A 14,448-nucleotide genomic window follows, 5' to 3' on the forward strand; every position below is an offset into this window, starting at 1 on the left:
TTACTTACGCATAAGGCTATTAACCAAACTATGCAAACATACATCTCTACGCTTATCTCAAAATATCTCCCAGTTCAACCCCTCTGCTCTGTGCAAGACCTGCATCTTTCATCCACACTTATTCATGGTTACAGGACGTTTTTTAGGCTGCACCCACTCTGTGGAATGCCCTCCCATGCACAAGGCTTTCTTTTAGTACCCAAACCATCAAGCATTACCTGAAAATTCACCTCTTCAGACAAGCTTATCAAATTCCAGAACTACACACGTAACCTCTGTAAGCTATTCTACTAATTACCTCTTCTGTACATAGTCCACACATAACTTTACATATTTTCTCTTTCTGCACTTACACACAACCCACTGACCCCAGACCCACACTGCTTGTAGCTCACCGAGAACCTCTGCAATCTGACTGGACCATTATGCAATTTGTAGCATTTATCCTTATGTATCAATGCCCATTTCCCTATAGATTGTAAACTAGCAAACAGTGGTCTTTGCCTGTTATTACTTAGTCTTGTATTAGTATTGTTCTATTATTGTTTTCTTTCCAATTGTAATGTGCTGGGCCTATATAAGTAAATGATAATAATGTTAATATATGAATCTATACACCTGGCCACATCATTATAAAAAAAAAAGTCTTAAAACCACAATCTTGATTTTTACAAATGGAAAGAATACATACTATGCAATATATCAAGATGCTATCTGCAAACCACACGTCAAACCACCAAAAAATTACAGACATTTTAGACATGGTTCTAAGAGACGAATCAGCTCAAACCACATGCCATTGGACTATGCCTATAAAATGGCTCACAACCTTTTCTGCTACTCTGGGGTACTCAAAATGGTACTGTCTGGTGAGAAAGCTGTTGTTCTTTGCTTTATTTGACTGCAGTATATGGAAGAGGAGTAGAGGTTCAGAAGGAGGAAGAGGAGAATTCACAGAGTTTCCTCTTCAGACTCTGGTGTCCCTGTCATTCAAATGTTTAGACTCAGCAGAAGATTCTACTGCGCCTGTACGAGAGCTGCAAGCAGCACCTACACTAGTCAGACTATTTGTGCAGTTTGCCAGAGGATTTGGCCATGGTCCCCAGAAGTATCTTTAATATCCTCAAAGGTGTAATTTTCATTGTATCGGTCTCTAAGGTAGATTGCACAGTGACGGGTGCCGCTAAATGTGTAGTTTGGCTGGTCAACAAGAAACAAAGTACATTCTGCTTGATAAGACTGATAAAATGTGCCGTGTAACTTCCAATATTAGGGTGATCGCATCAACGCGTTTCATCCATGACCAATGGCCTTTTTCAAGACAATACTGCTTAGCTCCATCACAGTTTATATAGGTTACATCTGGAGCTGTAATCAATTAACTTTTCCTGATCTTGTATCAATGTTCAGTTCACAATCTCTTGTATATGTGTTTTCCAAGACCTTCTATGCTTAACCATTATGTGTATAGCCATTATATGTATAAATTGCACAATATAATACAGTTATGCAAATTATAGATTAAAAATTAAAATGTAAGGATCACGATAGAACATATATAAAATAAATATAATAATATAACCTATATCCTTAGCCCTAAATTGACTTAATTTGTTGAATTTATAAGCTTTATGATTTTTATCTTATCATTTCTTTTCAGAAAAACATTTTAGTCTATTATAAATGGGTCTAATTTAGAATAATTTTTCTATAAAGTATAAATATTCTAATTCATTTTTAAAATGTTAGCATTATATGATAATCACAACTAGATGTATATTTTTGTTATCAGTCAAAGAAGTTGTCTAAAGAAATACATCGCTCATATAGGAAAATAACCAGTAAATTGTTTTAAAAAAAGTTTTTTCTCTTCATATATTTTGGCCTATTTACATGTATGCTTTTTCTATGGAAAAAAGATTTTAAACTGACAATATAGCGAGATCCAGTGCTATTTTTCAGCAGGAACAAGCAGTTCCTGAACCTCTCATTAACTATTACATAATGTCATGGGCTAAAATGTATTTTCCATAAGATAAGTTTTATTTTAAAGTCCCTTTTGGGTGCTTTATTTTCTAAATACTATATATATATATATAGTATTTAGTATATATATATATATATATATATATATATATATATATATATATTATGTATATAATATATATATATATATATATATATATATATATATTATATACATACAGTATATATATATATATATATATATATATATACATTTATATAATTGTTTTTCTATAGATCCACCAACAGTAGCTCCACCCACAGTTCCTGAACCATTTTTTTCAGAAAAATAGCCCTGGTGAGACCGAATCAATTATTTCCTTAAATATTACATATTTTCTTTAACATGTATAGCATCTATATTGTAGCAAATCTCCATAAATGTATTTTCTGCATGTTTTAAACAGCTAATGCATCCAATGTATTAAGGGATCTGTGATGTCCTTTGTCTAGATTAGGGCATCATAGATCCCTCAATGTGTGAAATTAATCTGATTGCATTAGTCATTAAATATCTTTTTGTTGTATCTTGTGTATATGTGATAAGGTCATGCTACATTAGTGTTAGGGGTCAGAGGTTTAGTCAAAAAAGCTAATGCTGTTACAGTCTTAGGAGCAGATGACTTAGGCTGATTGTGGCCTGTGGGCCGTGAGCAAGATGCGGCCTTTGGGCCATGTAGAAGCATTGAGGGTTGGTATGCCTTGGCTGGTAGCGGCCTGTGGGCCGTAAGCAAGATGCGGCCTTTGGGCCATGTAGCAGCCTTGAGGGCTGGAAACCTTGGCTGGTTGCGACCTGTGGGCCGTGAACAAGATGCGGCCTTTGGGCCGTGTAGCAGCCTTGAAGACTGGTATGCCTTGGCTGGTAGGTGAAGACAGCTAGTAATGGTACAGAGGAGACATACTTAAGATGCTGGCTTGCAACTTGTGCTGCCGGTATGCTGGGTCGCGTACTCAGGACACTGAGGTGCGGCCTATGTTGCTGGGTTAACAAAAGCGATGGTATGCTGGGATGCGTACTTTTGACGCTGAGATGCCTATGTTGCCGGGTTGACACAAGCGATGGTACACTGGGTTGCGTACATTGGACGCTGAGGTACGACCTGTGCCGCCTGGTTGACACAAGCCAATGGACGCTGGTTTGCGCACTCAGGACTGTGAGTGCACTCTGTGCTGCCGGGATGACACAAGCAGCTGGGAGCTGGTATGCGCACAGTGCCGCCTAAATGACACAAATGGCAGATGTTATGTGGACCATGCCGCCTCGATGGTACAAATGGCAGGCAAGAAATAAGGCTGACAGGATAACTGGAACTCGACTGGAAGCAACAGGAGACTGACCACAACCGGAAACAGGGTGAAACGCTATCACCGGCATCGGAGCAGCGTTCACACTAGGAGGAAATAGAAGGAGGAGCCAGTCCAGATCAATCCCAGTATGATGGACAGGAGGTAGGAGGAGTTTCAGCAAATGCTCGCCCGGCGTTCACCTCGCCCTGCATACACAGTGCTGCGGCTTGTGACATTGCCGCGCCCCCCTTGACGAGGACTTAAAGAACTCCTAGGCTCTGGTTTGTCAGGAAAGTTCACAAATAATTTCCTCTTCAGGGTAGGAGCATGCCACGACCTTTCAGGAATCCAGGAGTGCTCCTCCGGTCCATACCCTTTCCAGTGCACAAGAAACTGAAGACATCCTCTAGAAATTCTGGAGTCCAAGATCTTTTCCACAACAACTTCCTGGCGCCCCTGGACAATCACTGGAGGAGGTCTGACTGAATGCCTAGGAAAAAAAACGGTTTCAATAGAGAACAATGGAAAGTGTTATTGATCCTCAGTGTCCGGGGTAACTTCAGTCAGAAAGCCACCGGATTCACTTGAGAAATAATACTGAATGGGCCGATGAACTTGGGTCCCAACTTTTGTGATCTCTGGCGCAGGGTTAATATTTCTGGTGGTCAACCAAACCCAGTCCCCCACTTTGAGGTTACATGGCCTACGATGTCTGTCCTCCCAGACCTCGATATAAGCCAGATTTTTATGATCCGTCAACACTGAAACAACATAGTTAGTCCCCTCTAACCGGTGTTGCCAATCTTCAAATGCCCATTTAATGGCCAGAAGCTCTCATTTGCCCACATCATAATTTCATTATTTCTCTCCGCTGACTGAAATTTCAGAGTGAAAAAGGCGCATGGGTGCAATTTATTGTCTTCCAAATCCCTCTGAGAAAGAATGGTCCCTACTCCAATCTCAGAAGCATCCACTTCAACCACAAAAGGAAGGTCAGGATTGGGATGTTGGAGGACAGGAGCAGATACAAACTCCTTTTTGAGAGAGTTGAATGCATGAACAGCTCTGGAAGACCAATTACCAACATCCGCCCCTTTCTTGGTCAAGTCTACGATGGGGGAGACGATTGAGGAGAAGGATTTAATAAATTGGCGGTAATAATTTGCAAATCCTAGGAACCGCTGAATGGCCTTTAGGGATGTGGGTTGTTCGCAATCCAGGACAGCCTTCACCTTATTCGGATCCATGGAGAATCCACGAGAGGAGATTATGTAACCCAAAAAGGAGATCTCTTCCACCTCGAATTCACACTTCTCCAACTTGGCATACAAACTATTATCCAGGAGTCTCTGCAGTACCAGTCTCACGTGTTGTTGATGTTGTTCCACGGATTTGGAATAGATGAGAATGTCATCCCAATAAACAACAGCAAAGACCCCCAGGAAATCCCTCAAGACTTCATTAATAAAGTCCTGGGGCGTTGGAGAGACCAAAAGGCATAACCAGATACTCGAAATGCCCTGAGTGGGTGTTGAAAGCCATCTTCCATTCATCATTTGTCCGGATGCAGATAAGGTTGTATGCACCTCGCAAGTCAATCTTTGAAAAAATAGAAGCCTCCCGTAATTGGTCGAACAGGACTGAAATTAAAGGCAAAGGATAAGCATTTTTGACGGTGATTTTATTCAGTCCTCTAAAATCGATGCAGGGTCGGAGTGATCCATCTTTTTTCAGGACAAAAAAGAAACCGGCACTTACCAGGGACTTGGATGGCCGAATAAACCCTTTTTCCAGAGCGTCCTGGATGTATTCCTTCATCGCCTTACTCTCGGGGACAGACAAGGCATCCTATAGCTTGTAAGCTTGCGAGCAGGGCCCTCTTACCCTTATGTATGTCTTTTACGTATGTCTTGGATGTATGTATGTCTTTTACAACCCAGTATAATGTTAATGTTGATTCAAATTGTAAAGCGCGATGGAATTTGCTGCGCTATATAAGAAACTGTTAATAAATAATAATAATAATAAATAGCCTACCTTTGGGAAGTCTGGCATCAGGTATCAGATTGATGGCACAATCGAAGGACCAATGTGGTGGTAAACATTGGCTTTCTTTTTAGAGGACACTTCTGCCAGATCAAAATAAGGAGCGGGGATCAATGGAGATTCCGATGGAATGGCTGCTGCTAGACGAACAGGACGAGACAGACGATGAATGTGACAAGAGGATCCCCATTGCAGAATCTCCCCAGTTTGCCATTGAATAACTGGGTTATGCTTCTTCAGTCACGGCAAACCCAGCACAACTCGAGCCAAAGGACATTGAAGGAGGAGAAACGAAAGATCTTCCAGATGTAGAGCTCCAATGGTCAGCTGTATCAGTGGCGTCCGGAAGGAAATGGGAATTGAAGAATGATTCCAGCCATCCGGACCAACGACTGCGACTGGACTACATAAAGGTTGAGTAGTAAGTCCCGACGTCTCAAAGAATGCCAGATCCATGAAATTTTCTGCGGCTCCACTATCAATGAAGGCAGAAACAGAAACCTGGCCATGTGGTGACTTGCGTATGGTGGGGAAAAGGACTGAATTTTTTGGAGAAATGGATGCAAGGCCTAGATGCAACTCTCCACTACCATCTAGTGCTTTTTCCCGACTTGACGGGACAAAGTTGGGCCATATGTCCTTTACCTCCACACTACATGCACAGTCCCAATGTGCATCTCCTCCGTCTCTCTTCTGCAGGGAGACGGAAAGCCCCCAGTTGCATAGGTTCCTCCTGTTCCGCTGAAGGCATCCAAAGGGGTGATCGAGGAGCCTGTGATGCAGATTCTTTTTCAACCTGCACTCCCGGAGACGTCGGTCGATGCAGATGATCAGACTCATAAGGTCATCCAGTATGTCTGCGGAGGGATGTTGGACCAGGATGTCCTTTATCTGATCCGATAGACCCCATCGGAACTGACTCCGAAGAGCAGAATCGTTCCATCCAGAGTCTACGGCCCACTTCCGGAACTCCATACAATAATCCTCTGCTGGCCTGTTCTCCTGTTTAAGAGCCCGAAGGCTAGCCTCCGCGATGGCTGGGTCATCATAAAGTAACCCCAGGGCAGAGAAAAAAGAATCCACGGTCTGAAGAGCCATTGAAAAGGAGGGAAGACCGAAAGCCCAAATTTGAGGGTCTTCCTGTAGAAGGGAAATCACAATCCCGACTTGCTGGACCTCGGAACTAGAGGACAGAGGCCTGAGCTTAAAGTAAAGTTTACAACTCTTCTTAAAGTTCACAAAGTCCTTGCAATTCCCCATAAACCGGTCAGGCATGTTTCATTTGGGCTCAAGGACAGCTGGACGGGCAGGTGCACTCCGAGTTTCCTCTACTTTGAGGGAAAGTTCCTGCACTTTTTGAGTGAGCACCTGAATCTATGGCCATATCTATATGTAATAATAAACCGTATTGAAAATAATTGAGGTTCATAGTCTTCCTGGTAGCAGCGCTTCCTATATACACTATACATTTACTTTTCTGTTCATCAGAGGTGTGGCAACTTACCTCTATTAGGAAGCTGCAGCACTGACCGACTAGAGGGAGATATATATGTATTTTAATTTTAAATTTTCTTATAATTGTCTTTTATTATTTGTTTTGACTAGGCGCCAAGGTGTATGTGTTTTTGTTTTTTCTTATTGAGCACCTGAATCTGCCAGAATTTGAGCAGGATTCTGCCCAGGATCCATGACTAAAACCTATATATACAGTAGTTTGGCCGGTGATAATGTTAGGGGTCATAGGTTTAGTCAAAAAGGGTAATGCTGTTACAGTCTTAGGAGCAGATGACTTAGGCTGATTGTGGCCTGTGGGCCATGAGCAAGATGCGGTCTTTGGGCCGTGTGGCAGCCTTGAGGGCTGGTATGCCTTGGCTGGTAGAAGTGAAGATAGCTAGTGATGGTACAGCGGAGACGTTCTTAAGACGCTGGTTTGCGACTTGTGCCGCCAGGTTGACACAAGCGTAGGTACGCTGGGTCGCGTATTCAGGACGCTGAGGTGCGGCCTATGTCGCCGGGTTGACACAAGCGATGGTATGCTGGGTTGCGTACTTTGGACACTGAGATGCGGCCTATGTCGCCGGGTTGACACAAGCGATGGTATGCTGGGTTGCGTACTTTGGACGCTGAGATGCGGCCTATGTCGCCTGGGTTGACACAAGCGATGATACGGTGGGTTGAGTACTCAGGACTGCGAGTGCACTCTGTGCCGCCGGGATGACATAATTGGCTGGGAGCTAGAATGTGCTCCATGCCGCCTAGATTACACAAGCAGCAGGTGGCAGATGTTATGCGGACCGTGCCGCCTCGATGATACAAACGACAGGCAAGAAATAAGGCTGACAGGATAACTGGAACTCGACTGGAAGCAACAGGAGACTGACCACAACCGGAAACACGTGAAACGCTATCACCGGCATCGGAGCAGCTTTCACACTAGGAGGAAATAGAAGCAGGAGCCAATCCAGATCAATCCCGGCATGATGGACAGGAGGTAGGAGGAGTTTCAGCGAACGCTCGCCCAGCGTTCACCCCACCCTGCATACGCCGTGCGGTGGCTTGTGACAATGAGCTACTTATGAATAGATATATCTTATCTATTATGTCATACATTGGATGTATTAGTTGTTGAAAACATGCATACAATACTTAAGATTTGCTACAATATAGTTGGTATACATGTTAAAGAAAATATGTAGTATAAAGTTGGGGAAGTTTAATGTTTTGGTAAGACCCCTAGAGTTTAGTTCATCCAACTTAAAAATCCATGATGACTCTCCCATGCATAATTTCATAAAATGACTGCCACCTCTTTTGCTGCCTGCAAACCTGTCTACTATAGTCAATGAGAAACCCTCTGGGTTACCCCCGTGATGGACTGTAACATGTCTGGGATACTGTGATTCATTACTTTCTTTCAAATGTTTAATCTATGTTTTCTAAACCTTGATTTAATTGTTCTACTTGTTCTTCCTGCGTACTGGAGAGTACAACTGATACAAAGGTTGATTCGCAATTTGCTAATTTTTTAATTTTGAAAGTAGCACTGTTTACTCCAGATGTAAGATTAGTTAGTCTATTCTTTAAATATTGGCAAGTTAAACAAACTGCTCTGTTGCAACACGAACATCCAAGTTGCTGAGGTGGTATCTATAGGATAGGCTTTAAGTTCACTTTTGGTTAACATGTTTTTAAGTTCATATTCTTTCTGAAAATGGTGGTGGGTTCTGATCTGATACAGGTTAATAAATGCTATTCAGTTTGAGTATGTGGGTGTTATTGTTTTTAACCTTCCTAGTGCTAAATGTAATAGCCTGCAAGCTGGCACCAATGCGGGAATACACGCGAGTATGCCAGTATTGTTAAAGCAGCAAGCATGTTAAAGGATAAACCAAGTTGGTTTAGCCTCTTAACATGCTTGCTGCTTTAAAAATACAGGCATACTCGCAGGATGCAGTCAATAAGCCGGTGGTCGAAATGCCGACCGCTGGCTTCCCGACTCTCAAATCCTGTCAGGGGACTAATTACAGGTGTCGAAATCCCCGCGCCTGTCATTATACCTAAGCCGGGAGCCCGACGCCCAGCATACCGAATGAAGGTAAGCCGGGCCCGGGTGTGGACAGCCGCGCGGGGGGGGTTAGGTTAGGGGCTCCTGGGGGGGACAGGGTTAGGCATCCCCCCGGGAGGGTTAGAGTTAGGCTAGGGGAAGGGGGGGTAAGGGATAGGCACCCCCGGGGGGAGGTTAGGGTTAGGCACTCCCCCGGGAGACTTAAGTTTAGGCTGCGGGGACGGGGGGGTTAGGTTTAGGTACTTAGAGGGGGGAGGTTAAGGTTAGGCACTAGGGGGTGAGGTTAGGGTTAGGCACCCTTAAGGGAGGGTTAGGGGAGGGAAAGGGTTAGTGATAGGAAAAAAACTTACCTTGTCGGGATCGTCATCTTCTAGCTTCCGGCGTCGGTATTAGTTTCGCCGGGCTCATGTCCGGCGGTATTTAATACCGATTCCATACTCGCATGTATTCCCGCAGTGGTGCCAGCTTGCAGGCTATTACATTTAGCCCATTATGTTGTTTTAACTGTCATTACATTTATAAATTAAGAGAGTTTTATCTGAAAACTTCTTTATTTTAGAACTTGGAATATTTTTCTTATTATTTATATTGTTCCATCAATGTTTTACTGTTTCTACCATATTCAGAAGTTTTGTCCTGGACATACCATTTGCATATTATATAACATTTTCCATAATGGGTTCTGGCAACCGCTTGTTATGAAACTACTGTACTTGCCATAATATATTGTGTATATTATAATCAGACGAGGGTACGGTACTGTTACATTTTAATCTCTCAAATTGATTTTTCTTGGGCCATATTATCTGCTGGTATAGAGCAAATAATTGTTGACTTTTACTGGATTTAGATAGTTGTTTGAAATTATTTACTTCCCAGATATATTTATTACCAGTTATTTATATAGCGCACACATATTCCGCAGCGCTTTACAGAGAATGTTCGACCATTCACATTAGTCCCTGCCCCAGTGGAGCTTACATTCTATATTCCCTACCACATGCTCACACACATACACACTAGGGTTCATTTTTGTTTGGAGCCAATTAACCTACCAGTATATTTTTGGCATGTGGAAGGAAACCAGAGTACCCAAGCAAGCACAGGGAGAATATACAAACTCCACACAGGGCCGTAGTGGGAATTGAACATAGACATTAATGCTAACCATTACACCGTCTGTGATGCCCTCAATGGAGAAGGCTATATCCAAAAAAATAATAGTGTGAAAATCAAAAGTGAGGGTGAATTTGGAATGTGCAGAGAAACCACCAACATGTGTCGTTGATTGTACACTACTTTTCATCTTTTCTAAAACAAAGAAAAGAATTAATGGCCCTGTAAAAGCAGTTCTTTTTTACAGGATCGTGATTAGCTACACTTTGTTCCAGAACAAATAGTATGTACTGTAAACAATAGGATGGTTTTATTATAATGGAAAGTTTGCTCCAAGAAAATATAAAGTGAAAATATGGCAGAAAGATACTGTAAGCAGCCATAACACGTTATCACATAAAGATCCCAAAAAATATTACAGTATATCAGTAAACACCCATGTTTTCTTCCATCAGAAATGCATGTGCTGCTGCTTACCACCTGCAATAGGATCGTTCCTTTACTGGCTACAGGGGGACCAAAGGCTACAGGGGAAATGGAAATATGCAACACAGTTGGGGGGATAACAGTTAAGGGGGCATCAACACCACATGGGTGGGGGGGGAGTTCAGTTGCTAAAGTGGTGACTAGAAAATACTACAGGCGTGGGGAATAATGGTATGTACAATAGGTCTGCTAGACATGCGCCAAGGTGGCCCTAGAAACCCCCTTGGATGGATATCTTGCAAAATTTTAATAATCTTTCAATTTCAACTAACTATTTTATAGACTTTTGTTGACAAAATAATTAGCAGCAAAGTTAATTCCCACCAAAACGAAGGTGTGTTAAGATAAAATCTTAAATTTAGCTAAATGCACTTCCTTGAATCCGTTGATCTAGTGGGTCACCCAATGTGTTTAATTGATGGGCTGTAGATTTTGCTCTTTGCAGTTTTGAAAAACTTCTCATTTGCATGGTCAGCAAGATCACAGGACATGTGCTTCGACAACCCAAACAATCATTGGATAAGTATTGTATACAAATAACTGGTGCAATCATAGACATTAGGTTTGGACAGTGGTACAGAAACTTTGGGTAATTATAATAAGATTGTGTATTTCAGATATATAATGCAGGGCCGTAGCTAGGGTAGTGCGGCCTGTGCCGTCGCACAGGGCACCACAGGTCAAGGGGAGCTGTTTGGGCATGTCAAATTTCTATTTATTATCATTCTTGCTGGTAGCTTCCTCTTATTTCATCCCCAGCGTCTCCTGGCCTCTCCTATCTCTTCCCTGGTACTTCCCCATGAAGCCATGGCCCTTTTTTGGGTGCATTATGTCCTTTTGCAAAATGAGGGGGGCGCCAATGCTCTTTCCTGCACAGGGCACCAAAAAGTCTAGTTACGGCTCTGATGTAATGTGCTTGTCATTCTCATTCTTTGCCTTACAGGTTGTCTCCCAAACATGCTCCTGAAGTCTATGATGACAGCAGAGACAATATCACCTTATTCACCAGAATCCTGGACCGACTTTTGGATGGATATGATAACAGGCTAAGACCTGGCCTGGGGGGTAAGAAAGTGAAGCAGATTTGTATTATGATTATTTCATCAGAATTGTGATAACATAACACAGAAAATATTAATAAAAGTATAATACTTATCATTCAATTGTATCAAATGTATAAACTGCTCCTTTGTCTAAAAATTTTAGGAAAAATGACTTCACAGAAAGGGTAGTGGATAAGTGGAATAGCCTCCCATCAGATGTGGTTCCCATCAGAGGTGGTTGAAGCTAAGATGGTGGAACAATTTAAACACGCTTGGGATAGGCATAAGAATATCCTTAAGAGAGACGTAAGGAGCAAATAGAGTTGAAGTTGCCAAAAGGATAAATGAAAAGGGGCAGACTAGATGCGCCAAATGGTTCTTATCTCCCGTCAAATTCTATGTTTCTATGTAAATGAGATGCAGAAAAAGGAGTGTGTAAAACCTTTCAAAAAGCTATAGAAATAAGAAAACTATGGGCTGCTCAATCTTTAATATAGTGAATCTCCTGTGATAAAAAATATGTACATTTACTGTAAACATAATATTATAACAGACAACATAAAAATTTTGAAACAGTCAGATTAATATAAAATTAGATAGATAGATAGAGAGAGATAGATAGATAGATAGATAGATAGATAGATAGATAGATAGATAGATAGATAGATAGATAGATAGATAGAGATAGATCAATATCAGACTTTCTTGTATACAGAATAAGTATCTGTAAAAAGTGCATAATTTCATTCATTCAATGTTTTTCACAAGAAAGCAGTATAGATAGTATAAGAACACATCTCCTGGATGGTAAAGGGGAGAAATGAGCAAAGCTGAGGTATTGCTAGATAAACAGTTCCAAACAACAGCATCTGCTACTCCAATATGATAGCCAGAATGGGGAATATAAACTATTATAGTCTCTTCACTGAGAAGTTGGAACCACCAGATCGTCAACATGGCTGTAAAGGCTCCAGAGGTTCGGACACAATAGGACTAAGGTGGGATTCCCAATTAGATTTCCAAAGGTGATCCCTGGGCAGTATGCAGTAATAGGGACATAGGTTTTAAAAATTGCAGAAATGGCACATCCCCGGCACATTGTAGGTCCTTTCACATAATCTAAAGACCCCTTCTGAAATTCTGATAGTGTGCATGCACGAAGTGTCAGTTGTTGGAGCCTGCAGGGGAAGAATCATAAGATCCCCCTATTGTGTGAATGCTTTTATAGGCATAGGGTGGTAAGCACCATGTGTGGGCAAACTATAGTTTCTGCATAATTTCATGAAAAATGGGCTTGCTAAATATACCCCTTAGTCAGCCAAAATTGTGAGTTTCAATGTGAGTGTTCAATCACTAAATCCCAGAGAACTCTAGCACTCTAATAAGTGGTTCAGTAACACTAGAGATACAGTATATAAAGCAGCAGCTAGAAGTACAGAAAGGGTCTTGTGGGGTTAAGGCATTTCAATGCCTCATTGGCACCTTTGTCAGAAGCATATGCAGGATTACTGTACAAACGATGTAAAGCTAGATGCAATGATGCATTTTAAGAAACCTGTGTTTTAAAAACCATTGCTAAATATAAACAGTAAATTCAATTCTATAATTCGGGACTCACTGGCAGAAACTTGATTATAGTGAAAAGGAACCTAAAATAGTAATTAATAGAAAGAAGAGGAAAATAATAACAAACATTACTCTACAGTACAGTAAGTCCTTCTAACCATCCTGTTTTTGCAACTACAGTGATCACTCCTATTCTAAAACATATTGTCCTGTGGCACACTATGACCTCTCCTATAACAATGACATTACCAAAGGAAATTACACAGATTATTTATCAAATATGATTTATCAAAATTGCAGATCTTTGTTGAGGTTTATGTTGGTTTTTAAAATAGCAATTATATTAAAGGGCAAAACTTGGCGTACTGTTTGGGCATTACTGATCTATCAACTTAGTACAAAATTGTAAATTGTTGTGTCCATAACAGGCATGGACCTTTTTAACTTTCTCCAGACCGATCTCACCTCTGCACTGGACATCTCTGGAGCTGATCAGCAGTTCACCATTGAATGAGTCCAGTTGTTGGGACCTAATCGGTTGGGTTACAGGGGACTAAGACCTCACCTCTTAAAGCCAAATTTCTTAATTTCAGATATAATAAGCCCATCCTTTCTGCCTACATTTCTGCCTACTTTAGGATTGGCTCCCTTAGTGTTCATGGCATATCACTTTGATGAATCTGCAAGATGATATGTATTCTAGGTCACCCTGTAGCTCTTAATTGGCACAATTGACTCTATGTTTGTGATGTGCTTTACTGTTTTTGTTTTCTAGCCTGTGTGCCTGCTTCAATGTTGTCAGAGCATATTTCTTTGTCAGGTGGTTAATAAGAAACAGTTTTTGTTTGGTTGCATATTTGTACTCTGATTTTTCATATGCAACACATTTTTATGTTAAAGGTTATTACCCTATTCTATATGTTTGAGTTTCCTGGGTATGGTATTATTGCTTTTGCTTTACATTTGTGTTCATCTTGCTTGATAAGACTGAGGGGGGGGTCTCCTCACCACAACTGGTTGTCGGTATTTTCATGATTTGGCCTAAAATTTGAATCGGTTAATGCCAACTCCATCCATGTTCTCTTCTGGATAAAGTGTCATCAAGCCATTGAGTTGTCTCTTGGAATGTGGAAGTCCTTAACAGCCTTATTAAGAGGCACCAGGCTGTATTCCATCTGAAGACTTTGTCCCCTAAGGTGGTCTTCTTCCACTTACACACTGGTTGATGACTCAGGGCATGACCCTCAGTGGTTTGTGGATCAAGAATGTGTTTCTACCTAGTATTTAACTTAAGCTGGGTACACACTAGACAAT

The 14,448-nt window shown here is 41.5% G+C and overlaps 1 protein-coding gene across 1 annotated transcript in view; it reads left to right on the top strand.

Moving 5' to 3' along the window:
- Window positions 1–14,448, top strand: part of LOC148508676 (gamma-aminobutyric acid receptor subunit alpha-3-like) — a 496,671-nt gene that overhangs the window by 292,971 nt on the left and 189,252 nt on the right. The window contains exon 3 of the mRNA XM_088444226.1: window positions 11,469–11,590. Within this exon, the coding sequence (XP_088300352.1) occupies window positions 11,469–11,590 (122 nt within the window). The remainder of the gene's footprint in view (window positions 1–11,468; window positions 11,591–14,448) is intronic.

Source organism: Taudactylus pleione, unplaced genomic scaffold (assembly GCF_031769625.1).
Source record: "Taudactylus pleione unplaced genomic scaffold, aTauple2 ptg000352l, whole genome shotgun sequence".
Taxonomy (NCBI): domain Eukaryota; kingdom Metazoa; phylum Chordata; class Amphibia; order Anura; family Myobatrachidae; genus Taudactylus; species Taudactylus pleione.